Source organism: Drosophila santomea, chromosome 3R (genome assembly GCF_016746245.2).
Source record: "Drosophila santomea strain STO CAGO 1482 chromosome 3R, Prin_Dsan_1.1, whole genome shotgun sequence".
NCBI classification, from domain to species: Eukaryota; Metazoa; Arthropoda; class Insecta; order Diptera; family Drosophilidae; genus Drosophila; species Drosophila santomea.
In genome coordinates, this window is record NC_053019.2 from 19,381,327 (window position 1) to 19,407,816 (window position 26,490).

General features: G+C 46.8%; 8 protein-coding genes across 15 annotated transcripts in view; 5 read left to right on the forward strand and 3 right to left on the reverse strand.

Annotated features, from left to right (window-relative positions):
- Positions 1-8,399, forward strand: part of LOC120451248 — a 32,706-nt gene extending 24,307 nt beyond the window's left edge. For 3 of the 7 annotated variants that reach the window (XM_039634769.2, XM_039634768.2, XM_039634770.2), the window contains 8 exons: positions 1,477-2,031; positions 2,157-2,235; positions 2,300-2,403; positions 2,464-2,601; positions 2,665-2,889; positions 3,150-3,356; positions 3,414-3,624; positions 3,687-8,395. In XM_039634769.2, the coding sequence (XP_039490703.1) occupies positions 1,704-2,031; positions 2,157-2,235; positions 2,300-2,403; positions 2,464-2,601; positions 2,665-2,889; positions 3,150-3,356; positions 3,414-3,624; positions 3,687-6,159 (3,765 nt within the window). In that variant the 5' untranslated portion in view covers positions 1,477-1,703 and the 3' untranslated portion in view covers positions 6,160-8,395. Of the gene's footprint in view, positions 1-557; positions 802-1,476; positions 2,032-2,156; positions 2,236-2,299; positions 2,404-2,463; positions 2,602-2,664; positions 2,890-3,149; positions 3,357-3,413; positions 3,625-3,686 lie in introns of those variants that run through there. The other 4 variants (XM_039634767.2, XM_039634765.2, XM_039634764.2 and 1 more) reach the window with 4 other exon arrangements.
- Positions 8,400-9,859: 1,460 nt separating this feature from the next.
- Positions 9,860-11,073, reverse strand: LOC120453051 (glutamate--cysteine ligase regulatory subunit). The gene has a single exon (XM_039637572.2). The coding sequence runs from the start codon at positions 10,903-10,905 to the stop codon at positions 10,048-10,050; it is 858 nt and encodes a 285-aa protein (XP_039493506.1). The 5' UTR covers positions 10,906-11,073; the 3' UTR covers positions 9,860-10,047.
- Positions 11,074-11,325: 252 nt separating this feature from the next.
- LOC120453052 lies at positions 11,326-11,947 on the forward strand. Its single transcript, XM_039637573.1, has one exon. The coding sequence runs from the start codon at positions 11,424-11,426 to the stop codon at positions 11,871-11,873; it is 450 nt and encodes a 149-aa protein (XP_039493507.1). The 5' UTR covers positions 11,326-11,423; the 3' UTR covers positions 11,874-11,947.
- Positions 11,948-12,003: 56 nt separating this feature from the next.
- Positions 12,004-14,915, reverse strand: LOC120453012 (wolframin). 2 transcript variants are annotated; one of them, XM_039637528.2, is made up of 4 exons: positions 14,780-14,915; positions 14,622-14,720; positions 13,000-14,561; positions 12,004-12,931 (listed from the first exon to the last, which is right to left on the reverse strand). In XM_039637528.2, exons 1-4 carry the CDS (start codon positions 14,841-14,843, stop codon positions 12,098-12,100), a joined length of 2,559 nt encoding a protein of 852 aa, XP_039493462.1. In that variant the 5' UTR covers positions 14,844-14,915; the 3' UTR covers positions 12,004-12,097. The 2 variants fall into 2 exon arrangements, with proteins under 2 accessions (XP_039493462.1, XP_039493461.1); XM_039637527.2 differs by having other exon boundaries at positions 13,000-14,564.
- Positions 14,916-15,143: 228 nt separating this feature from the next.
- Positions 15,144-19,294, forward strand: LOC120451940 (nuclear pore complex protein Nup133). Its single transcript, XM_039635960.2, has 8 exons — positions 15,144-15,424; positions 15,479-15,653; positions 15,715-16,218; positions 16,270-16,582; positions 16,635-17,473; positions 17,533-18,211; positions 18,268-18,809; positions 18,871-19,294. The coding sequence occupies exons 1-8, from the start codon at positions 15,249-15,251 to the stop codon at positions 19,243-19,245; spliced, it is 3,603 nt and encodes a 1,200-aa protein (XP_039491894.1). The 5' UTR covers positions 15,144-15,248; the 3' UTR covers positions 19,246-19,294.
- A 135-nt stretch (positions 19,295-19,429) lies between these two features.
- Positions 19,430-22,550, forward strand: LOC120451941 (chorion peroxidase). Its single transcript, XM_039635961.2, has 4 exons — positions 19,430-19,709; positions 20,058-21,917; positions 21,974-22,143; positions 22,208-22,550. The coding sequence occupies exons 1-4, from the start codon at positions 19,543-19,545 to the stop codon at positions 22,501-22,503; spliced, it is 2,493 nt and encodes an 830-aa protein (XP_039491895.1). The 5' UTR covers positions 19,430-19,542; the 3' UTR covers positions 22,504-22,550.
- A 401-nt stretch (positions 22,551-22,951) lies between these two features.
- LOC120453176 (probable cytochrome P450 6d4) lies at positions 22,952-25,131 on the forward strand. The gene is made up of 3 exons (XM_039637736.2): positions 22,952-23,694; positions 23,757-23,959; positions 24,020-25,131. Exons 1-3 carry the CDS (start codon positions 23,006-23,008, stop codon positions 24,673-24,675), a joined length of 1,548 nt encoding a protein of 515 aa, XP_039493670.1. The 5' UTR covers positions 22,952-23,005; the 3' UTR covers positions 24,676-25,131.
- Positions 25,132-25,147: 16 nt separating this feature from the next.
- Positions 25,148-26,045, reverse strand: LOC120453177 (cardioactive peptide). The gene is made up of 3 exons (XM_039637737.1): positions 25,891-26,045; positions 25,653-25,716; positions 25,148-25,599 (listed from the first exon to the last, which is right to left on the reverse strand). The coding sequence occupies exons 1-3, from the start codon at positions 25,999-26,001 to the stop codon at positions 25,307-25,309; spliced, it is 468 nt and encodes a 155-aa protein (XP_039493671.1). The 5' UTR covers positions 26,002-26,045; the 3' UTR covers positions 25,148-25,306.
- Positions 26,046-26,490: the final 445 nt, after the last annotated feature.

A 26,490-nucleotide genomic window follows, 5' to 3' on the forward strand; every position in this document is an offset into this window, starting at 1 on the left:
TAATAAAACTCAGATTTGGGGATAGCTTCGGAAACGACTAAAACAGTGATTCAGTGGAAGGTTGTGTTTGTCTCAGTTATGTTTCGATGGCTTTGTTTGTGTTTTGCCAAACTTTTTTATTGCCCATCAATCAAGATTTTTATGCCCTGCAAGTGGGTCAATGACCGATGCCAAATGGCCTGTGTCATATGAATGAAAAGGCAGCTGTGGGTCTATTTCAAGGGTAGGGTTTCCCAGGGCAGATATTCCCGTGCTTTATCATTACATCACACAGCGATTTTTCTTGGTAACTCGTTTGCATATGTCTTTGCCATGCATTCCATTTGTTTACAACCATCGGCGAAACCCGTAAAACTGGTGGGAGATTCGAGGTTCGAGACTAGGATGATGAATATTCATTTTACGAGTGTGCATGAATACATAGATACACATGCATGTGCATATGAGTATATAAAGCAGGCTGCACACATGTGAAGACAGTACTAAACTGGCCTAATCCATGACCAAATCGGGTCGATAATGTTGTGTGCTCTTGCAGATGCTACCACAGCGATAGCACTAAGCTCTCCAATATGCCGCAGAAGCTACCGATGAGCAGCTGTCTGCGTTCTCCGGCGGTCTTCGTCCGCCAGAAATCGTTTCACACGCTCAACGAGCTGACCAGGTTCTGTCAATTGAAAGTGTCCCCGCATCGGGCCACCGCCACCGCCAGATCCACAGCCACCTCCACATCATCGTCACCATCAACATCGCCAGCAGCGGCGCAACAGCAACGTCGCCACAGCCACTATGCCATCGATGGTAAGAGATCGGCAATTCTCTGGCTGCCCTTAACCCGTATATACACATATCTACATATAGTGGATGAAGAAGCCCCCATGAGGGGTAATTAAAAAACTGAGCCACATCATATCATCGTAAATGCTTGCTCACACAACAAACCATATATCTGCTGGAATTAAAGTCAATTGAATGAAAATTGCTGGGTGGCTGGTTGGGTTCACCGACTGCCCGTGGGTGGGTTAATGGTGGGTGGGTTTGTTAATTCGGGTCCAGGTGGGTTGGCTGCTTCACGGATACCACATACTTACACACTACAACACACACATGCTCTAAAACACACACATGGCTTGCATCCACAACGGTTTGTGCATAATTAATTTAATTGGCTTTGGTCATAGGCAACGGCATTCCCAATTGCATAGAAAATAATAGCGGCTATGAATAGGAGTGAACGTCATTAATGTTTAATATTTAATTAATCGCAAGCAGAAACGACAATTACTGTAATTAAATTACATTTCCACACACACACACACGCAACGTGGTGCTCCTGGTCATTTGCCATTGTAAATATATGCACACACACACATCTGCGTTTTATTTCCATATATCCTTTATTTGATTTTCACTTTTGCATTTAATTTGATTTCCTTTCTTTATTTGTATTCAACACAAATCATGATACTCGCACAGACAACATATTGCCGCAAGATAAACGTGACGGTGACATCGATAGTGTCAGGCTGCGGGAGAAGGTGGTTAATCCCAGTGGCGGCATCAATAACAACCAGGACAACTATCCCACCTATTATCCGGCCCCATTGCTGTCCACCAGTCGCTGGTCGGAGCAGTTGACGCAGCATGCGGCAGTAGCCAAGATACGGACAGCCATCTCCTGCCACTCCCAGGATCTCAAGGAAATGGAATTCCTTCTGCCCCACTCACGTACCGATTCCCAATCGAATTCCCAATCGCAACTGTGCATTTCGCGGCACTCGCAGCCCAAAAATGCGAAACTACGGGATGATCACGATGAGACAGGCTCATCGGAATTGGATTCACCACCACTGGGTGATGAGAATGCCTCGGCGAATGGCCAACTTTCGGTGCACAGGCAGCCGATACAGCTGCGCAGTAAAATACCGGGAAACACACCTCATCCGCGGACCAGCAAAATGTCCAAGAAACAGCTGAAGTTGGCCCAAGCCCAGCTGGACAAACTGACGCAGAACAATCTGCATCTGCATGGTATGACCCACAAATCCTATCCACATACATGGCACGCATCGCCACCGTTTCTAATCTTCTTAAGCTTGTTGCTAAGTTTGGAAAGAAGTTACCGCTGTGTACTTACTTGATTTATTTCTTCACAGCTCTGTTCTCGGCAGTGGAGCATGGCCACCTGGAGAAGGCGCGCACTATTCTGGAGTCCACCGACGTAGATGTGAACAGGTGAGCTTAGATCATTCCAACTTAAGCTGGACATATCGTAACTGATATACCTAATCCTTTTCAGCATCAATAACGATGGCCTATCTGCTTTGGACTTGGCGGTGTTGAGCAATAACCGCTCCATGACCAGGATGCTGCTTCAGCACGGCGCAGTGGAGGGCTCTCAGTGTAAGTGCCTTGTGATTCGCCTTTCGACTGTTCTTTTCATCGATCAATCTCAATTCGCAGTTTCTGTGGACACCATTGGCACCAAGCTGAACGGCTTGCTCAAGGACGCCGAGTCGAGAATTCACGATCTAAGTGGTCCGGAGGGTCTCTGCCCGCCGGTGTTTGCATCGCGTCCCTCCATCTCGAGCATCATAATTGGTGAGTGGTCGTCGAGTCAATTGGAGAGTGCACTTAATCAGAATCTAAACTCGTTCCCTGCAGGCAATTCAAGCGCATCGGTAACTGGCTGCACGGGTAGCGAGGTGGAGAAACAGATAGGCATCTGGGAGCGCCGTGTTAAGGGACTGCGGCGCCTGCAGCTCGGTTGGGATCAGGCCAGGCCGCCAGATGCACCCGCCTCCGTGGTCGTCGACGTCACTGGCGACAATTCCATCAGCGTCCAAATCCTAGAGCCCTTCGAGGGAGCCATCGGTACGAAATTCAAAGGTAAGCCGCAGGAACGTCGAGTGGCAAAGGCAGTGGCATGGGACCTGTGATTGTGGTTGGGCTGCCATGTTGCGGTTAGAATGTGGTTCTGGATTCGATTCGCGTTGTCTGTCTAATTTTACCCGCATACCCGCTTCACCAGAATGGTAACAACAAATTGAAACACATCCATCACAAAGGTTTTAAGAGATGAACATTTGGCTTTTAGCATTTATATGCAATTTTATTAGATGTTACCTTAACACTTTGGTTTTTTACAGTACAATGGTCAACCCGCGCGGATTTCAACAACGTTGTGGGCGAGAGTGAGCTGCTGGAGTGGATCAGCTTCCACGGCACGATGGGCGCCCAGTGTCACATATCGGGCCTCACCCAGGGTCGTCGCTACTTCCTGCGAGCCGCGTGCGGCAATGTGAAGGGATGGGGAGCCTATCGAACCTCTGTGCCGGCTAGCGTGGTGCCCTCAAGTAAGTAGAAGCTAATATTCAAATAGACACCTTGCTTAACTCAAGTCTGCTGTGCAGCTTGGCGGGATTTAGACAATCGAGAGGACCGATTCGTGGGTCGTCACCGAATCCTGGACAATCTATTTACCGCCGTGCGATTGGCAAGACCCGCCGACGTATCCGAGTTGACTTTGGATCCCGCGAGCGCCCAACGACGCAATCCCAAAAAGAAGACTACCATAAAGCAGTTGTTCTCGGTGACCACCAAGTTCCAAAAGACACTAAGACGGTATGAAATAATGGAAATTCCGATTTAGAATTTACTTACTATTTATTTATTTTCTTAAACAGCGGCATTTACTTCTCTTGTATTATTCATTGCGATGATAAAGTACTGGTCACCAGCGAAGACTTTCCACCGGTCATCGAGGTGGATGAATCCTATCCCAGTGCTCTGCACATGGATTACTACTGGCTCATGAAAGTGGCCTGCACTTGGGAGGATGTTAAGTCCCTACGTTCCGATATGGAGCGCAATCTTACCTCCGCTGTTCACTTCCGCACCAAGCTTCTATCAGCCGTCTGTCAGATGCAATCGGCCCTGGGCATAACGGATTTGGGCCAGCTTTACTATAAACCACTGCGGGATGCTCAGGGCACTGTGGTCCTAACCTGTGTGCAATCTGTTAAGAGCCAAAAGGCCGTCTCCATTCTAAACTCTAGATGGGTGCCAGTCAGCAAGCTGCAAAAGAAGCTAGGAGCTCTACACGAGGACTACACTATTAACGAGCTGCTCATCTCCTCGATTGGAGATCAATTGCACTATCAACAGGCGGCGCTGCAGCGTTTGGAGCCCGGTCTTTACCTGGGCTACCTAAAGATGCAATGCTCCATGGACCAGATTCAGGTGGTAGTGCCCGTGAAAACGCCGAATGTGTTGCCCCACTGCAAGGTGCGCGAAAACAGCCACATAACGGCCGAGGAGTGGCAAGTGCTTCATCGTTGCAGTAGCGATCCGCTACGCCTGCCGTTGGACTTCAGCGCTCAAGGAGGAGATGGAGCATCCGGTGGAACAGCAACTACGGAGGTGCAGCGCCTATTTTTATACGATCTCACCAATGCAATGCACAAACTATTTGCCAGCATGAACATCAAAATCGCTGATGCAACCACCCACCGACTGTATGATGTCGAGGTGATTGAGCACAGTCCAGACATTAGTTTCCTCGTGGTGTGTCCATCCGCCGAGTCCTCATGCGCTGTGCCCGGCCAGTCTGAGTTACTGCTCCAGAGGGATGACTTGGCCAGTTTGAGTATCCAGGCCTTTGAGATGATTCACCTGCGCACTTATCAGCCGGCCATCATTCAGAAATACGCCCGTTTATCTTGCATCCTTGAATTGGATACTGCACTGGCCACACATTCGCTACGCGAGGCATTCTCCAGCAGCGAACTGCAGGCGGCCAAGGAACGCTTGGCTACGCTGCAGGAGCTCAGTGCGAGTCTTACAATTGTGTGGAAAAGTGTACGATGGCTAATGGATGTGGTGGCATATGCGCGGAATAAAAACGCCCAACCCTCGTTGGCTATGCGAGAGATTCTGGATTTTGCACAGCAAAGACAGGATGAATCGGTAGCAACATCGGCTGGAGGTTCCGCAAACAAACAGCTACTGCAGCTGCCCATCCGCGAGAGCAAGTTCTCCAAGACGGGCCAGGGAAGAGGCAGTTGGCCGGGTCCGGGAACTAGTGAAGATCAATCGCAGAACAAGCCGGAGCACTCCAAGTCTGAACAGAATCTGGAACTGAGTGCTATCACGCCAGTGGAACCTGCGACCAAACAAGTTCCTACACAGCAGCAGCCGCAGCAGCAAACGCAACAACAGCAACTCTTACAAGTTTCCAACATCAGCGAATATGCGGGCTCGATTTGCTCTGAAGTATCATTTAGGAAGAACAGTGGCGACTCCATGAGCTCTACCTACACGTCCCGGAGCTTCTACTCTGCCGTGGATTCAGCCTCAGATGGAAATAGCACAAACAGTGTGTTTGCCATTCCGCCTTCTCGTTCCGATGACACTCTGGCGGATGCACTGCGACACTCGCAAGCGGTGGCTGCGCAACGCAAACGAACCAGCTCTAACATCGCTTCTCATACCAATCCCTTGATTACGGTGCACAGCTCTAACTCGGCTCCATACCTGGCGGGGTCCAGTGTGTCCCTGAGAAGCGGCAACGGAGCCTTCGCAACGGATTTGGAGCACAAACCTCTGAAGCCAGCGACTAAAGCAGCATCGAGTGCAAACCTGCGCGAGGGTGGACCCTATTTGAAAAGCACGCTAGCTGAACTACGAGCTGTGGGTGGCGAGGAGCCGGTAGCCAGTACTTCGAAGGCCTCATCGATGAAGAGCTTGTCACGGCAGAGCAGCGAAGAGGATTCGGCCAGCTGTTCCAGTCTCAATGCAGAACAAACATCGGGGATTATTCAAGTCTATACCGCCTACAGTACGGGTCTGGCCAGTGGAACCAGCTTAAAGATTCACGTAACACCAAAGACGACGGCCCGCGAAGTAATCAACCTGGTGGTGAAGCAACTCAACATGGCCGTCGTTCTCAAGGGGAACAATGGCCCCATCTATGGACCCGAGATGCTAGAGAACTTTTGCCTGGTGGCAGTGATTGGAGCAAGAGAACGCTGTCTGCGCGATGACTTCAAGCCGCTACAACTGCAGAATCCGTGGAAGAAAGGTCGTTTGTACGTTCGGAAGAAGCATGAGTTGCTGGCGGCCATCGAACACTCCAATCGGAAATCGCATTTGATTTGAGCAATCGGACTCAAATCTCACTGGAATGGGAGAAGCATCGAAGGAATGAAACACGCTATAGCGTTAGCGGCGACAAGAAGATCTGTAGAGATTTAAAAACTTAAGATATAGGTGCCCGAAAGTAGGCAAACGTAATTTGTTTCACACACCTTTGATTTTGTTTTTGAAACTTTTGAGATTTTTCGGCTAGCCGGTATTATCGTATTAGCCGTTACGATTCTTGTTAAATTTAGTTATGCTTTTGTTTTTGGGTTCATCCAATCACCCACCATTTCCAACTCCTTCCACCCTCTCCAGGGCAATGATCATTGACCAATTCCAGAATTAGACTGAATTACTTATGTATGCTGCAATGGCAAACTGATGAAATTGTAATTGAAATGGTATTATATTTTCAGTAGTTATACATTCAACATTACCCAGGCAAACACACACACGAATCGGAATTAACGAAAAAAAGATTGTTGTTAGTTGTTCTAGAGTATTGAAGGTTACGCCCGTACATAAGTAGTATGTATGAATGTTATATAAATATTATGCGTGCATCAATGTATTTTATTGTATGTATTGTAGTTTAGTAAACAAATGTTTTGATTGTATTTTTGTGGCATTTTTTAGGGGCACATTTTTTGATCTAAATGTTAAATCGGTAAATCGGTTAATACGGAACACAAAACCAAATCAAATCGATGGCGAAACTTAAAGAACAGATGTCAATACGCATTTTAAGTGTCACTCTTGATGTCTTTCATGTGTGTGTGTTCTTGAAAATTGCAATTCCATCGGATTAAACAAATAATTTAGCTGTAATCAATTGCTTAGTATGTACAAAAAATCACCGCAACAAATATGATAACAAAACCGGAAGATATTTTTTAAAAATATATTGGCACAACTGAATGTTGAAAAAAAAATTATAGGCAACTGCAAATTAAAACTCCAATGTTTGTATTTCTTAATTGTAACAATGATATTTCCAAGCCCGAACCCAATCTACTCCACTCAGCAATTGGCTCGCCGAGATTCCTATACTTGATCATCCTATTTCCCTAATCCATTTCCACAATCAAATCTAACTGTTGGCCCCACTTAGAAACAGTACTATTAACGTGGCTATCTCAATGTGCAAAGTCGTATGTGTCTATAAATAACTACTCTACTCTGTACTCTCTCAATAGGAAATACCATAAGTAAATTAGATGAAATTCTTCAGATACGCGTATATTGTTGTGAACCGGTAGACAAAGAAGCAGTTTCATTGTCAAGCTCATAATGTCCCAATTAACTTGAACTTATTTCCATTGGACGACAAGTCGAATTTAGATTGGAGTCGCAGGTCGTGAACAGTATACATTTTGAATCTTATGAGAAACTAGACAAGAACACTTACTTTAAAAGAATGTGCAACACAGAGTCCATAACACAGATATCGAACTATTTATGATGTCTACGACCAACAAACGATTTTTGTACGTTTTTTTCTTGTTTTTGAGATGGCGTCGAGGGGCGATTTTGATACATTTTTTACTCTATGGTTTACCAGTCCTAGGGCTCGACAAACAGCAACGAACGTAGTTAAGTTCTGACCACAAAAGATACCCAAGATATTGACCTGACCCCCTTGCGTTCACAGCCCGGTTTCAGATGCCTCGATTCGATTTGAATCGAATGGTCCCCAGAATGGTCGAACGAACAACAACGAATGTAAACAAGTTCCAAACTGAGTGGCCAGTTTCAGTTTGTTAATTCGGAATGCCAATTAAACGATTTCAATTGTCAGAGCGTCCGTCCCCAAAAATAAAAAAAGAGCGTTTGATTTCCGAATGGAGCGAAATTATACAGAGTATTATTTTGAATTGAGATTCAGTGAGATTAGTTTTTACGATGCAATCTAATTGTAGATGTAGCTAATTGTTAATGGCCCACAAAAATGCGAAATGTAAATGTAACCAAAAGCATTGAACGAGTCTTTCCGCATATGAACATGAATAATACATCAGCGTAGATAATTCCTGCAATTAGATATATCTATAGAAGATGAAACTTATCAAGTGTAACTCATTATCGACTACCTGTGTACATTTATCGAGTGTTAATGGCCCTAAATATTTACGATGCACTCCGAATATGGAGCTACAAGTGCGGGCAACTAGCTATGGTAAGGATAATGTGTGGGTACGAAGCATTCAAAGAATATTTAATTAACTTAATAAAGACTCAACAATTGTTATGGTGTAATCCCAATCGTTTGTTTTCCTTTTTCTAATGACGGCTTGTGGAAAGTTCTGGAATCCAGATAAATATATGAGACATACAGCCTAAAGTGCAAAATCATTCTGAGTAAGTCAGCCGGAACATAATGATGGGTCGCATTTAATAGTGAACGTATTTTATAATGCCCGCGTTACGTATACGCCCTGTGGGGCGCACGGCTTATCAAACGACACTGCACTCGGATGCGATTCTGACTTAAATAATGGAAAAAATGGCTATTAATGATAACGAGCTGATTACGCCCGCAATAGCTGTAGAATTTCCTCAGTTGGCCAGATAATGTCCAGCGGTTTGATTGTATTCCAGAGGTTTCTTTCCAATGTTTAAACGTTTTAGGCAACATGTTGCTAATGTTTATTTTGGTGGCCAATGCGTCATCGCATCGCATGTATAGATACCACATATTTAGTGACGAAATGAGCCCGGAGCTGTAAAGATCGGGAAACAAGTTATATTGAGTCAGCTCCAGCTATCTCTCCGTGCTCTTGCGCTCTTTCTATTGGGGATTTTTGAAACACACAAGTCATTCTGTTGGGAGAAACAGCGCGATAAGTGTGCGCTGTATTTGTATTTCCCTTGCCACAACACTCCCATACATTTATATGTGTATTTCAAATACATTTATTAAGATACATACATTTGAATCGGCCACATGGCTCTTGAACTTTAGCCCCAAATTACATGTTCCGTTTCTCACCCAACTTACACCTTCCCACTGGCCAGGCTCATTTATAAACCATTCGTCCACCAACTTCCACCACTTGTCAATTAAATGTCCCACTTAAAGGCCTTGCCGACATATTGCCTTCACTCAAATCTCAAATCTCGAATCTTAACTTAACTAACTCAAGTCGTATACGGTCGCTGTAAATTTTCCCTACTGATTAGTTAATTTCAACCCGACAGATTCCACATTCTTTTTTAATTTTTTATTTCTTTTTTTTGGTTACTATACCCATTTATTGTTGCTGGATTTATTTATGGCCGGTGTTTGCTTGTTGCACCCTTGCTAATGCTGATACCATCTAAATCACCAGTTATATATTTAATATATCTGCCATTGTATACAATATTCTAATCAACTGCGGGGCTTTTTTTTTTTTATGTTTTTTATTTTTATTCCATTATTGTTGTACTGACAGGCGAGCGGGTCAGCCACGTGATCTGGATGGGTCGTCGGGCGAGACGCGTCTGCCTTTAATTAGATTTGAGTCCACCAGAAGCGGAGGCCTAGACAGCGATTAGTGGGGCAAATAACAAGCCAGTACAAGGAAATCGCAAAGAGTACTCGTCTGCGACCAGAGCATATAAATTACACCAGCTGGACGTATACTTAATTTGTAACTGAGGAATTCAAACCGGTTGGGGCTCAAATCGCTGACCCCCAGCAGCTGAAAGCCAGTGACACACAATAGCCAATTGCCAATTGTCGTTTTTGAAACGCTTTATGTTCAGAATAAGTATTTAAAAATCGTTTACAGTAAAGTGAATCGATCGGCTCTGAGTCCTCAATCGGGGTTTTGTATAACAAACAATAAGTACACCACTGTACACAGCATACATTACAAACATTAAAACTATAGCCTAGAATCTGTATGTGGGTGTTACTAATAACTAATCGCTCGACCTTGACGCTCCCACGATGTATCCCTTGGCGGTGAGAACGCCCCGGCAACGGACATGCACCTGATAGCGCAGCGACCAGTCGATTGTGTAGCCTGGGGCCAGTCCGTCGAACTGCTCTGCGGGCAGCAGGAGCTCGGGATCGCTGTGCGTGTTCAGCTGGATGTCGTGAGCGGTGCAGAACTCCTGCAGTTCCGGTGGCACCACGCAGCAAGTGGACAGGTTGACCTGGGCAATGGTGGGCGCCACTTGGGCGCTCTTGTGCAGCTCCTCCAGCGCTACCGCATCCAGATCGGCAATGCCCAGCTGGGTGATCTGCTGCTTGAGGGCATACTGCTCCAGTGTTTGGTACAGTTCCTTCAGCTCTGCCACTCCTTCCTTTCCGTTACGCTGGCTCCAGTTTGCAGCTTTGCTGACGGTGGAGCCCTCGGAACAGGGCGATTTGGTTGTGGCCACCGGCGTTGCGCTGGCAACCGCATTTGGGTGGTAGGCCAACACCACATTGTCCACGTGCGTCACACTGAGTATGTTGAGTAGCTCCTCCACCGCCTGATTCACACACTCCGTGGAGTGGCGATTGAGGAATATCTTGGCACCGATACTGATCTCATTCCGGCCATTCTCCGTCAGACGGGTGGTCAGCTCCTGGGTGGCCCGCTGCACTCGGCCGTGCAGCTGGTCGATCTCCTTCTCCACAACCACGCGCTCTGCACTCGGGTCGGTGTGGAGCGTTATCTTCAGGCCATCGTACAGCTCCTCATTCGATTTGCGCTGTCCCAGTTCGGTGGTGATGATGTTGCCCGTGCTAATCACCACGTTCTGGTACTTCTTCGTTATGGTTGGTATCATAGTGACAAGTGTTTTCCTTATTTGGTATCTGTTACTTTCGCGCCCGTCAAGACAACTGCAGCCCTCTCAGGTGGGTGAAACGCGTGTGTTCTCGAGCACCGACTGCCTGGCCACTTAAATACACTTTGCACCGAAGTGTGGGGAGAGAAATAACGTTCGCGGAGAGCTGGTGGTGGGCGGTAGTCGATTGGCCTCGATAACTTATCGATGCATTTCCAGGGGTGCATGATCCAAATAAAATACAATTTTAAATCCCATAAAAGTATTATTATAAATTTAGTACTTGACTAACTATAAAAGTTAGCTCCCTTATGTTTAATAAGAATACTTTAAACCGAATTATTTCATTATTTATTATTCTTAACAACTAAAAACAAAAGAAAATTATATATATCATTGAGAATGCCATATATGCCATATCTAACCGGTAAAGTTTAACGGTTCTCTGCTGTCAAAAGTAACAGCACTTCAAAGTGTACAACTTGACAGATCTAAAAATTTTAAATAATAGGACTAGGATGTGTCTACACGCTGTACGCGAGTGGCTGGTGCTGCTAACCATGGAGAAGTACGCCAGTAAATTCCTGGAACGGGGCTACGACAGCATTTCCCGCTGCAAGTTAATTGTTGTCAGCGATCTAGTCATGATGGGAGTGGATAATCCTGCCCACAGAAACCTCCTGCTCGATGGAGTCCAGTTCCTGATCAACGCACCCGAAAAGTTTATCTGCACGGAACCTTGTGAGCTGCACAATCATGTCGAACTGAATTTGGACCCGGATGTTGAATATGCTTCGTTGAAGAGCTTGGAAAGTCTTGATTTCCCAAAAGCACCTGTTGCGAATTGGCTAGCATCCCCGCCCAAGATGTACAAAAGGGGCTTAACTTGGAGCTTTGGCAACTTCAATGTCAAAAATGTGGATCAGTTAACTTCTGATAATGTAACTAGCGAAATACAAAAAAGTTAAACAAATAATAACGTGTACATATTTTATAATAAAATATAGCTTTACTAATAAAGTTCTTTGTATATTATCAAGAACCAATATAGCGCCAGTATAATTTTATAAATGCCGAAAAAGAAGGACCACCTTCCTATTTAAATAAATACATATTTTATTGAATCAATAAAATGGGATGAGATAGATTTCCAAGTAACTCATTTCCTGTGAGTCTTTTAATAGAACGAAAATTACTTGAATGTAATTAAAGGATTCAACAAAGCGTTTAACAAATATTTGATGCCTCTCATCAAATCTTGGAGGCGAGCATCCATGGGAGAAGCGGCTACCACTCGCTCGATGCTGGCAGTACCCAAATCCCGCGACCGGCACTCCACACACTCGATGGTTTTCAGCTTCACCTGAACGTTGTCAGCCAAAAGCCGAGAATTGTGCAATGTTCCGTAGAATAGTACAACATCGCCCTCGCTTAGCAGTCGTGTGAAGTTTCCAAAGTCATGGTGAGCTCGTAGGATCACATCTGTGGTGGTGGAACGGCCAAGAAGACGGCCACTCTTCTTGGTGCCCACCTTAACCAGCAGCTCGTACTCGTAGCGATTCCAACGCTGCAGTGTGCAACTACCGCTCTGCTCGTTAAACGTCTTGATTACGCTCCTCCACTCCTCGCACTGGGCATCCAATGTGGGATCGCATTTGAAGTGCTGCGATATATTCTCGCCATGCAAGCAGCGCAGCATCCTGCCCAGCCACACGGGCAGATAGTTGGCAATGAAATCCTCCAAAAAGTTGGACACACGAGAGATTTCCACTTTGGTGACGCTGCCCTCCCATGTCACGGGCATTCCATTCAGATGGGAGCAACGCAGCTGGGCCTTAATCTTGTTCGGCTGCTCGTAAAAAGGTTGAGCACAAAGTGCATGAAAGCGATCCCAGGGCAGAGTATTAGCCTCGGTAAACGAGTGCAGACCCACTCTGGGCATGGCATTAAAGCGGGGCGTATCCTTAAAGCTAGAGGTCATATAGGGAAAGACCAACAAGCACGCTGTTGTGACCGCCATGATGAGCTGAAAGGTTATTCGTTATTATATGAACAAAAAGCACCTTAAACTTGGTTATCCCAGATAACACTTACCTGCAGCATTGTGATGTATTTCTGGGTGGCTCGGTTTAGCGCCAAAATGCAGGACAGGACAACAACCAGCCCGCACGCGAGAGCTGTGCTGCCCCACCTAAGCTGCTCACTGGCCAGTCCCAAGCTATCGATGGCCACGAAGACAGGCACCAGCAGTGCCACTATTCCAAACAGAGGGAGGAACAAGACAATTCCAGCCAAGCCGAGGGCTGCACGCATCACTCCAAAGACGGTGGAACTTTGCGAAGTGGCAATGCACACTTGTAGCCAACTGAGCGTGACACAGTGCGGGATGAGGAATGTGTAGACACCATGCCAACGGGTGCGCTTGGCCATCATAATTAGCAGTACAGGAATAAAGAGATACAAGGCAGTACGGCAATTTAAGCAGAATTCAATCCCATTGCCAATGACAAACGATGAGAAGGTAGGTACGCGAAGGTCAAGAAAGCGCCAGCGAGTGGACACAACTTCGTCCATTTCGTACGGATATTTGGCAAGCACATTAACGGCAAAGGAAACTATCACTAGCCAGTCAGGCAGTAGGTGGGAGGAGGCGTACATAGACACGCACATGGTAATAAAGGTGAAGGCTCCAGAGATAATAGTCAGCTCCGAGTGTGGCAGCCAGGCGTCTGTAACCAGCGGGTAGACGATCAGGTTGCAAATGAAGGCACAGAAGAAGTACAGGTACGGCTTCATATTGTTGCGTAAAAATCGCTGCTCCGCAATGTCCGCCTCGATGTTCTGATCCCCGTAGCTGAGAAACAGTCCCGACCAGATGCGGAAGTCCACGAACTGTTGTTTGGTTTTGAGCATCTTACACGTGGCCCAGATCATGATGCCCAGACTGAGGTAATAGCTGACCAGGGGCAGCATGTGTCGGCTGCTCCACCAAGATATTGCGACGAGCACGCTGCAGCGTACACTCAGCGGAATGACGTTGGGTATGGACACAATCAAGTTGAGCAATCGGTGGTAGAAGAGGGTGAAGAAGATGAGCGGGTGGAAGATCATGCGGTAGAAGCAGGGTACATGGTCCAAGCTCCTCGGATCCGGGACGGATAATGTGAGAGCATCATTAACGCTGGGCATTTGACCGGCACTGTAATTGGAAGCTGCCGAAACGAGGTGAGCTTCGGTGATCAGGCGGCGTCGCTCTACATTGGCTAGGTCAATAGTGGGCACATCCTCGAGGGGTTCGCACTCCGGCTCCTGTTCTCCTTCGCTGCTCGACGAGGAGCGGTCATCGTCGCGTCGACGTCGCTTGCGTTGCAGATTGTAAATTCGCCGCATTTTGCGCTCCAGCTGCTTGGGCGTTATATGCTCGTTTCCATTTGATAGGCAGGCAAAAAGCTCCCGGGCTGCTTTTCTGGCCGCCCGTTCGCCAGGAGTCATGGCCAGGCAGCGACGCACTTCGTCCGCATTCTCCGCCGTAATACCGCTGCCATCGTTATAGCACTGGCGGAGCAGCTTGGCCGCATCCTCGTGTCCATTGTGTGCGGCACTCACCAGCCAGTTGACGGCCTTCTGGTTCTGATTGCCTTTGGCAAGATTGGGCTCTACTAGGGACACGGCAATCTTCATTATCTTGTAACTCTCCTACGAATCCCTACACTCACCTATGGCATTATTGAGTAACTCCTTGGCCAGGTCGTATTGCATCTGGGGACATCCCTCCTCGGCAATGTGATGCTTAAGTTTGTTCAATGAGGCACGATCTGTAAGGGAGTACATCTCCACATTATGAACTTGTATCGCTCAGGGCTCTTAGATTTACCTTCCAGATTCCAACGCCTGCGCTTGGTGACACCTGTCGGCTCATTTTGTGTCCAGGTGGCCATCTGTATGGAGTTTTTCGTTTTGTTTACGAAAAGCTATGAAATAATTCTAGACTTGACTTAGTGATGGCATCGTGTAAGCACTTCTTTTAGAGATGGACTCACAAATATTAAAACATACACAAATTGTTAATAAATAAATAAATAACTTAAAATTGTGTTTTCCCATACACAATTATTTATTATTTATAAGGTATAATTAATTTATTAAATTTTAGCTTTTATAGTTGATATGCATAATATCGTGACTATTAATCGATAATTATTTCGAATGTTGTCAGCTGTGATTTCGATATTGCGCCAGCAATAATCGATTCCCACACATGCCGGCTAGATTGTTTGCTGTTGCAAAAAAGAGTTGTTTATTTTTTGTTTATAGTCAGTTTTAAATAATACCCAGCGCCAAAAATGGAGAAAAATCTGCAGAAGCAATTATACGGCATATCGCGCGAGTCTTCTCCAGGCGCGCGAAGGTACAGCATGCCAGCGGCTTCGGCAGACAGCACGCGAAAATCAATTTTTGGCGGCAGCGCCAATTGCGCCCAGCTGCCGGGGAACCTCAAAAAAACTGCCCTGACCAACAGGTATGTGCTCCTCATCCGCCTGGAATTCCTCACTCATTTAATAACCCTTTTCAGTCGGCTCAGCTTGTCCGTGCGCTCCACTCAGTCCATTCCCGGCATCCGGTCCGATTACAATGCGGTCGAGAGCTTCGGTTGCCCACTGCCGGTGGTGGTCAATGAGGCGCTCACCTTCGCAGGTCCAGGAGCGGGCACAGTAACAGCAAAAGTGACGCAAAATGGTTGGGCTTGGGTAATATTTCAGCAACTCTTATTTAATCTAGTTCAGCAATCATAAACATTAACACTTTTAGGTTGTCCAAGGCAGACGCCTTTTGATTTGGCAGTATAAGGACACGGCCAAGTCGGGTTCGCCACCTCGTGTAGGCAAACTGGCAAGGCGTGGAGGTGGCCTGGCCCAGTGCCGAGAATTGACCTTACCTTACAGTGACCTGGGTCACAAGAGTGATTTAATTAGTGTTTTCCAAACGGAGGGTCAGCAAATGGCCTCCTGCATTGCGGTTTCTGCCACAGGAGAAGTTCGTTACTGGTCATCGATTGCACACGATGGAAACTCGGTGGATCTCTCCATCCTAACGGGTCAGGAGTTTGTCCAACTGCTTAGTCTACCAACACAGCAGGGCTACCTAGCCGTTACAACCACATGCAATCTGGTGTTCTTGCGGGTGGGACTCACCAATGGGCGTTACACACTGCACCATAAGACTATCAAGCCTGCCACTAGCTTCCTTGGTGGTTTTGGCAAAAAGTTTGCCTCCATTTTGATTGGAATGAACACGGGCGCAGACAAGGATCAAGTAAGTATCTTTGATCAGTTTGGGACAAAATTCTCAAGAAGTGATTTTAAGGTTTTGGTCGGCATGTGCTGCGAGAGCAATTCAGAAAGTGGAGAAACCATTGTGGCCGTACTCTCTGATCGTGCTATCCAGCGCTGGAGTCTGTCCAACAAGGGAAACGCCGAAAACCTTCTGTACGAGGATGCAGAGATGGTGCGCAGGATACGCGAAGAGTTTAAGACAAAGTTCTGGAACGTCCGACTCCCAGCGGATAATGTGGAGATTGATCTTCATCTGCTGGATTTCCACTTGGTAAAGAACAAGGCCTATATACTGGCTGGAGCTGTGAATGCTGCTCACGCTCCACAAATGTGCTACGCTCTGGGTAAGAAGTTTTTGACTTATTTTGATATGATGTACAATATTAGTTGTTTTAGTGACTGGCAGTGCTCAGGCAGAAAGTATGCTCCTGGAATCGTTCACGCCGCTCAAGATCAATAAATTCTTTAGTGCCAAGACTGAGGAGGATTGCCTAAGCGTGCGTTTTGTAGTAGGCAGCAGTCACATCTATTTGTATACTTCCAAGGTTGTGTATCCTCTGCACTTGTCCAACTCCGTGCCAACTGCAGAAGTAGAGGCGGAAAAGATCGAGTTCCATCTACATGACGATCGCATTTTGAGTGCCGCCATCTGCAGTCAATTGCCTTTGTTCTTTAGCCGCACACACGGTCTAGTTTCTATTACACCGGGCGATTTTGATGGTACTGAAATGATGAACATGAGCTCCTGCAACACGCCGGACTTGTATGCTCCCACTTCGTTTAACGCTAGCTTCGGAGCTCCCGACCAGTCTGCTGTGACTGGCAGCACAAACAATCTGCACCTCTTCGAACTGGATCCCGATGAAATCTACAACGAACTTTGCGATGAAGTTGGGCAACTGAAGGCAGCCTTCCTATATCACCTGAAACGCAACAACAGTATGGTCAAGACAATCGTCGATGAGCTGCTTCGCAACGTCACTGGAGCCGATCCAAATGGTGCGCCCATGGATGCTTACAAGTTGGATAGAATTGTTATTACCATCGCCGAAGACTTGGCGGAGGATATTCCCATATCCGATCCCCGATGGGAGGAGGCATTGGGAGATCAGGAAATGAATAGGCATGCCATCGGGAGCTCACGTTCCATGCAGATTATCAATCAACTAAGGGACAAGATCATTGCCTTCCAACACTTCATAACGTTTTTGCATTCCAGTGGAGTTTGGGAAAAGGTATAACCACAAAATGTTTATTGGCGTAGATTATTAATAATCCATATTTTTCGTTCCAGTTAAACGCAATACCTTGCGGAAGCCATTTGTTGAAGCCGACCAGCTTTATTCTCTCCGATATTAGCGAGAAGATAGTGGCTGCTATGGCTCTGCGATCCTTGCAAACCAAACTGCCCAAGCTGATTGAAGAGGCTATCGAAGCCACAGTAGCGTTATGGGATGAGGAGCCTCGTGGCAGCCTAACTTACCAGGATATATTTTATGTAAAGCTGTCAAAGTTCCAGAACGTGTTCGAGGCCCTAGCGGATATTGCAGACGATCGTATTGCTGCTCAGAGTCAGACCACCGTATCCGTGGCCCACTTTATCAACGACATCAACTCTATTGTCCTGGACGTTTTGGGACAAGTGTTCAGGCATCGCGAGCAGCACGCAAGTAGCTTTAGACTAAGCAGCGACAAACTACCTTCGAACGAGAATCTTCCCTGGACTGCGATGGCTGGTAGTGCTGGTGTTCGTGACACTTTGACTCGCCTCATTGACATCAGCGTTCGCTATGGCGGCCACTGCGTTAGCGAGACTGAGCTAAAGCAGCAATTGTACCAACAGATATTCGAACTGATAGATTTGGTTTTGGACGGACGAAGGACTTACTTGGAAAGCGTGCGCGACTCAGAAAAGTTCAATGTGCTGCAACAGCAGTTTGAGGCTCAGCGAAGAGAACTTATTTCCGTGATGAGTAAGTATTCTATGGCATTCTATTCGTAGTTAACACTTCTTAAATTTTTTATTTAGTTAAAGATCGCCAATACGAGTACGCCGCAAAGCTCGCTGAGAAGTACCTCGACTTTCAGAGCCTGGTGCTTATCTGCGACGAGACGCAGGACAAAGAGCGACTGGACGATTACACCCGCAAGTACGAGGAATATGACTTCTCGCAGTTTGCCATCAACTGGCATCTGCGCCAGAACCGGCACGGCGAGGTCTTCGAACGCTTCAAGGGCAACCAGACGGCTTTGGCTCAGTTCATGCGCGACCATCCGTCCCTAGGCTGGATCCAGCTAATATTCAACGGTGACTTCGAGCGGGCTGCCAAGGTACTCTACGAATTGGCCCAGTGCGAAACGGAGTTTGTGGCCCGCAAGAAGTCTATGCTGTCGCTAGCCAAACTGGCGGCCTTCGCGGCAGCCGAATCCGATTTAACTGCCCAAGTGGAGAAGATCAATGCAGATCTAACGCTGGTCGAATATCAATCGCAACTGGGCCATGACGTACTGGAAAGCTTTGGCTTCGATCCAACAGAACAGAAGGTGCTCAAAGCAGAGGAGATTATCAACGTAAGATTGCACAAATTGTGATCCTATTGTAATATTATAATGGTTACCGTATTATACACAGCTTAACATTGCCGAGGAAAATGAAACTGCCACCGAAACGGAGTTCCGTAAAGCTTTAGAACTTCTGAGCTACGTGGAACAGCCCTACGATATGCGGCACAAGATCTGGTGTGCAGCCATAAAGCGCGATAACTGGACGGACTACGATCCCAACAATGCTGTGCATTACATGCAAAAGTTGCTCTTCTTCAAGATCATCGAAATCTCGCAGCTGATGGGCCACGAGTCGGAGAACTTTTTGCCACTAATGGAAGACTTTCTGGAGAGCGTGGAGCTCGGCGACTTGCCGCAGCAGAAAGCGTTCCAGTATCTGTTGAAACTGACCTACGAGTATGTGGCCGACATGTTCAAACAGCCAGACGATATGGAAGTCTAATCAAGCACCTTACATGTCGTTTATTAAAGTTTACGTTAAGAATTTAAAATGATGGCTGGTGTTCTTGGACGGTGGACAGTTGCCTGCCTTGTTGTTGCGTCGCTCAAACGCAAGCATTATAAAATATTATAAACTAAGTTGCTTTGTCACAGCCGGGCTCTGCCGGCGAAAGTATCTGAAGTGTGGCGAGCGGAGAGCCGGAAGCCCATCAAGTGTTCGGGGCAACTCTAGAGTCGGCCCGGCTCGCAGCTGTGCTGCTTGCATTTGTCGCCGGTGCGCATCAGTTTAACTTTGATCATGACGGACGAAACAACGCCGCTTACCGATGCCATTCCCAGTAGCTCAGGATATGTTATCCTGCCGCCGTATCAGGGACCGGAGCGTGTCTTTCCGGGTGGCGTTTCTCCGCGCTCGCGACGCAACAAGATGCGGCAGTTCCAGTGCTGCATGGGCATCACCTTTCTGTGAGTGTGAATTAAGGAGTGCGGAAAAGAAGAAATTATTTTGCTCGTGTTAAAGTTAACCATACTGAGTTGACACCTCATCATTATTCCTAAAAACTATTGGTATAGACACTTTACTCGTTGAATTGATTTTGTGAAGGTTCCCCAAAATTTCGAGCCTTAAATAACCACATTAACCAGTTGTTGCATACTTTTGACCTCTTTTAAAGAAATTTAAACAGTGCGAAGGGATTTTCTAGCACCCTTCTAGCGGATATTTAATACTCCATTATTAACCCATTGTGAACGTTTAGTCGCGCTTAACCGCAGCAAGCAAACCACAAAGTAATTTCACTTTCCCAACCGCAGTGCGATTGTATTCACCGCCCTGTGCCTGGCCCTGGTGTTCAGCGATTCCCTGGGCAGAGCGGATGGGGGTCCCAGTTTCTTTTTCGTCGTCAATGGATCGGATAGCGAATTGCCCCCAGACAGGCCACTGCCAGACGAACTGGCGGCAGAATGGGCGCTGCAGCAGGCGGCATTGGGCCATCAGGATGGTGCCCAGGCGGTCAGTGCTGGGATTAAGGCATTGGGAGATAGGGAAATACTGGAGGAGGGTCTGCAGCCCAACGAGGTGAATACGCCGTCCTTTCGCCACTATCGTTCCCTGAGCACGAATCCAGAGGCGAGAAAACTGGCGCGGCGCGGCTATGTGGAGAACCAGGCCACCATGGATATAGCCAAGAGGTTTAACTACACCAAACAGCCGGGGCGCAGCAACATCGGTTGGGGACCCAAGATAGTCCTACCCGATCCTACGGTGCTCCGTTTGGATTGCGATTTCAATGCACGCTATAGAAGATCCACCGGCGTGTGTAACAATAAACAACATCCCAGGACTTACGGAGCATCTATGGTTCCGTACCGTCGCATGGTATCTCCGGACTATGCGGATGGTATTGCTGCTCCTCGCGGTAGTCATCATGAACGGTTACCGCCCGCACGTCAGGTCTCTCTGAAAATCCATCGTTCCAGCTACGAGACGGACTCGAATTTCACGGTGATGCTGGCCGTTTTTGGTCAGTTCATGGACCACGACATCACAGCCACTTCGCTTACCACCTCGCAGGAGGGTGAGTCCATTGATTGCTGTGTGGCTGCCACTCGCGAGCAGCATCCGGAATGCTATCCGGTTGATATACTGCCAGATGATCCCTACTACAAGCAGTACAACATCAGTTGCATGAATTTCGTGAGATCTGCTCCAGCGCCCACGGGTAGATTTGGTCCACGGATGCAGCTGAACCAGGCGACGGCCTTTATCGACGCCTCCGTCGTTTATGGCAATCTGGAGCAGCGGCAGAATCAGCTTCGAAGCTTTATCAATGGATCGTTGCGCATGTTTGTCACTGATGATGGTCGCCAGCTGCTGCCCATCTCATCCAATCCGGCAGATGGCTGCAATCGTGTCCAGATGACGCGACTGGGTAAATACTGCTTCGAATCCGGCGATGATCGGGCCAATGAGAACCTGCTGCTCACATCCATGCATCTGCTGTGGGCTAGACATCACAACTATTTGGCTCGGCAGCTGCAGGAGCAGAATCCACACTGGGAAGACGAGCGCCTCTACCAGGAGGCCCGCAAGATTCTAGGTGCCCAGATGGCGCACATCACATACAATGAGTTTTTGCCAGTGCTGCTCGGAAAGAATCTCAGCGAGGCCAAGGGCTTGCTGCCAGCCAAACACAATCTAAATGCTCCGGATACCTACGATCCGGAGGTGGATCCAACTATTGCCAATTGCTTTGCAGCGGCCGCATTCCGCTTTGCACACACCCTTCTGCCGGGATTGTTCAATATCTCGAGGGATAACAGTAGTGCCGAGGCCATGGAACTGCACAAGATGCTCTTCAATCCATTCTCCCTGTGGGCGGAGCATGGCATTGACCACGCCCTCATGACGGCGGCCAATACACCGGTGATGCAAGTGGATCGCTTCTTTTCACTGGAGGTTACCCAGAAGCTATTCGAAGGCACCGCCGAGGATAGGGTGCCTCTGTGTGGACTCGATTTGGTCTCCTTGAACATTCAGAGGGGTCGGGATCATGGCATACCCTCGTATCCAGTCTTCCGTCGCCATTGTCGACTGCCGCCGGTGGATACGTGGGCGGAGATGTCTCTGGCCATTGACAACGCCACTCTGGACTCCATCCGGCAGATTTACGAGTAAGTAATGTTGTGATTTATCGTGTTGCTTTGGGGGTAAACGCTTTTGCTTGCAGATCTCCGCAAGATGTGGACGTCTATACGGGCGCACTCAGTGAGCCGCCACTGGATGGAGCTATCTTTGGACCGCTGCTCAGCTGCATGGTGTCCGACCAGTTCCTACGCCTCAAGCTGGGCGACTCCCACTGGTACGAAAGGAAAATGAGTCCACAGAAGTTCACCAAAGGTAAGTGTCCTTCAAACTTAGAAGTATCTAAGAACTAAGAACCCTGTTCCACCTGATGCTGCAGCTCAATTGGCGGAGATCTACAAAACAAGTCTGGCCGCCATCATTTGTCGCAACTCCGATGGAATAACCCGCGTGAGAGAGCATGTCATGCAGAGACTGCGCGATGGAGGTAATCCCCATGTGGATTGCCAGGACCTGGAAGGATCTCATTTCAATTTCGAACCCTGGTCCGAGAAACAGCAACCCCAGGAACTTCACAGTACTGGCATCAGTAGGGGATCCTCTTCGGTGCGCGTAATGTCCAAGGCAAATCATCAAGTCCGCAATGTAACTCTACATATTGATAAAGAGATCTAGCTAGGAATGAGATCACATTTCGATTGAGAAAGATTGTTTATTTATTAAAATGTGTAAACCATATACTTACTCTTAAGTCGGTTTCTTCTGTTTCGAAGAAAAAGCTGCTATACTAAAGTTCATCAACTACACAGCAGCCCATCGAAAATAAGCAGTAAATTAATAAATTTATAAAAAATACATTTTCTAAGCTCTAAATACTTAAATTATTGTATAAACCAACCTTTAAGCAATTTTGTATATAATACTTGTTAGCTTTTAACATAAAAGCTAAACGTTAGAATTTCGCCATGAATATAAAGCTGTCATCAATACTTTCATTGTAGCTTTGTTCACCAAGAATTCTTCGCTATTAAGAATTAAGAGAACGTTGCTGATAAAGAGAATAAATAATCGTCGATTTACTGCGCATAAAAGTGGAAGCTCTTCGGTTTGATAGTCAGTTATATTTTGGCTTTCGAAGAAAAAGGTTGGGTAGAAAAAAGTTCCAAATACGTTTACTATGTTTTCGCTGGTTTTGTTGGCCATATCGCTCTTGACATTGGCGTGGTTCTATCTGAAGCGCCACTATGAGTACTGGGAGCGTCGCGGATTTCCATTTGACAAGCACTCCGGGATTCCATTCGGTTGCTTGGACAGCGTCTGGAGGCAGGAGAAGAGCATGGGCTTGGCCATCTACGATGTGTATGTGAAGAGTAAAGAACGCGTCTTGGGCATTTACTTGCTCTTCCGTCCGGCTGTTCTGGTCAGAGACGCGGACCTGGCACGCCGTGTGCTGGCCCAGGATTTCGCCAGCTTCCACGATCGCGGCGTGTACGTCGATGAGGAGCGGGATCCCCTGTCGGCCCATATCTTCTCGCTACGGGGTCAGAGCTGGCGATCGATGAGGCACATGCTGTCGCCGTGTTTCACATCCGGCAAGTTGAAGAGCATGTTCAGCACGTCCGAGGATATTGGTGACAAGATGGTGGCCCATCTGCAAAAGGAGCTGCCGGAGGAGGGCTTCAAGGAGGTGGATATAAAGAAAGTGATGCAAAACTATGCCATTGATATCATAGCCTCCACTATCTTTGGCTTGGATGTGAACAGCTTCGAGAATCCGGACAACAAGTTCCGTAAACTGGTGTCGCTGGCCAGAGCCAACAATAGATTCAATGCCTTGTTTGGCATGATGATCTTCCTGGTGCCCTCGTAAGTGATACCTGATATCTTTTGCTTAGCTGTGTCTAATGGATCTCTTGGATATCTTGTAGGATAGCACAGTTCCTATTCAGAATAGGTTTCAAGAATCCAGTTGGCCTGGCCATGTTGCAGATTGTGAAGGAAACCGTTGAGTACCGCGAGAAACATGGCATAGTGCGCAAGGATCTGCTGCAGTTGCTCATCCAGCTGAGGAACACCGGCAAGATAGACGAGAATGACGAGAAGTCCTTCAGCATCCAGAAGACACCCGATGGTAAGTGATAACACAAGTTGAATCCTAATTGAAATAGTCTGAGTAGTTTAATGTTTTCAGGTCATATTAAAACCATTTCCTTGGAGGCCATCACGGCTCAGGCTTTCATATTCTACATAGCTGGACAGGAGACCACCGGATCGACAGCAGCCTTCACCATCTACGAGTTGGCTCAGTATCCAGAACTACTGAAGCGCCTACAGGATGAAGTGGACGAGACGCTGGCCAAAAACGACGGAAAGATCACCTATGATTCGCTGCACAAGATGGAGTTCTTGGATCTGTGTGTACAGGAAACCATTCGCAAATATCCGGGCCTGCCCATTCTGAACCGCGAGTGCACCCAAGACTACACTGTGCCCGATACCAACCACGTCATTCCGAAGGGAACTCCAGTTGTGATCTCCCTGTACGGCATTCACCATGATGAGGAGTACTTCCCGGACCCCGAGACCTATGATCCCGACCGCTTCTCGGAGGAGAGTCGCAACTACAATCCCACTGCATTCATGCCGTTTGGCGAGGGTCCCAGGATTTGCATTGCCCAGAGAATGGGTCGTATTAACTCCAAACTGGCCATCATCAAGATCCTGCAGAACTTCAATGTCGAGGTGATGAGCAAGAGCGAAATAGAGTTCGAGAACAGTGGCATTGCCCTGATTCCCAAGCATGGAGTGCGGGTGCGTTTGTCCAAAAGAGTGCCCAAATTAGAATAAAAGCACCACGGTGATGAAATACAATAGTTATAATTATATTTATAGATTTTTTGGAATGATAAGAGATTAGCTTCAGATAAAAAACAAAGAGGGTATAATAAATTAATCGTAGATGAATGCAAATCAATTATAATTATTTTACTACGGAAAATATCTTATATGATGTAACAAAGTTTATTGTGATGTGTCGTCCACTCTTTTGAAAATGTTTTTACTAAGCAACTAATTATTCTGCAAAGGTTTTGTAGGTGCAATCCATATATTTGCCATTGAAATACATTTTATGATTGCCCCTATCGTTATCATAAGTTTGCATTGATATGGAAACCCATTGCGATTACCAATTACTAATGCCACCAAGAGATAGCGTAGGCTAAATTAATGTATATTCATTTTGGTGAAAGTAATAAGCGCTCTTGGATGTTTTACCAATAAATATAATAGTCAAGAAAACAACTGAAATTGAGGTCAACAATTTTTATTGAATGCAATGCCAGTGCTGTAGAATTCTTCACAATTCAAGGAGTCATGGATAAAGATAGTATGTACAATAACAAAACCAGTGTGGTAACCATGCAGTCAATTAACTTTCCATCAATCCGATCATTCCGATAATTCCGATTTATCCGATTCATTTGCTTTCGCGCTCCTCCAACTGTTGCAGCTCCTTTTCATTTTGCAACATTTTCTGCTTGTTCTTCTGGCGGAAGATTTCCTTGCTGGCTTCTTTGATGGCCTCGAAGATTTTGGCTTGGGACATGATTTGCTTTTGGACATTTTCCACAGCGGGTTCGGCATTGATATCGATCAAATCACTGAGACCTTCAGACAAGTACTCATTGTTATAGGGTTTCTCTTCGACTTCATTGCGTTTGAATAGCGAGAATGGTGGATACGAGGGATACGTTCGCTTCCGTCCACATCCTGTAAATCTTACGGATTGTATTGCGTAATTAAATATATTTTATAAAAATTACCTGTAAATGCATTGCAGAATGGTCGCTTCTCGTACTTCCACTGTATAACGCCACTTAGCTTGTGCTGTAAACAAACCGAGTGATTATAAATCAAGATAAAGAAGTAAGCTTCTGTTTAATTATGTGTGAACTTTAAGCACTGCGTCACGTTATCACTTTCGATTAGCACCATAATTTCACAATGTCTTTTCGCTTTTTGTTTGGTCTCTATGAAATAGTTAATGCATTGATAACTCACATTCGCCATATTGGGGCCCTCGTTGTTCTCCCTTTCCAGCGAAGCCTGGGAGCAGATGAAACAAGCCAGGAGAGCGATTAGCCTCAGGGAAATCCTCATGGAAGTTCTCATTGCTGGAGTATTTTTAATAAGCAACCACTTAGCAACCGATGCGCTTAACACTCGAAAGCCAAATGAAAGTGGCAGCAGCTTGGGCCTTGGTCAACATCTCGGCTACGCAATGTGAGACTTGTTGCTTTCAGAAGGCGACAGGACCTCCAGCTGGGCCTGGAATGTATTTTGGTTGCCCCTTAATGGCTTTTTGTGTTTTTCCCGACCTTTCCCAGCCGGGTCGCCCCCGCACATTAACATTGCATTGACGTGTGAAGGATGGTCCTTGCCCTTGCAGAGCGTAATAAAAACCACTGCAAACCACTTCAATTTGAAAGCACTGCGCGGACTTAAAGTGGGCGAAAAGCCCACACAATGCCCACTGATTTTGGCCAGTGCAGCTGCATTGGCCATAATTCGCTCGCGAGCGAACTGAGGCAATTGTATCTATTTATAAAGACCCGATCCGATCGGATATATCCGAAAAGACACTCGCACAGATCGCTCCTA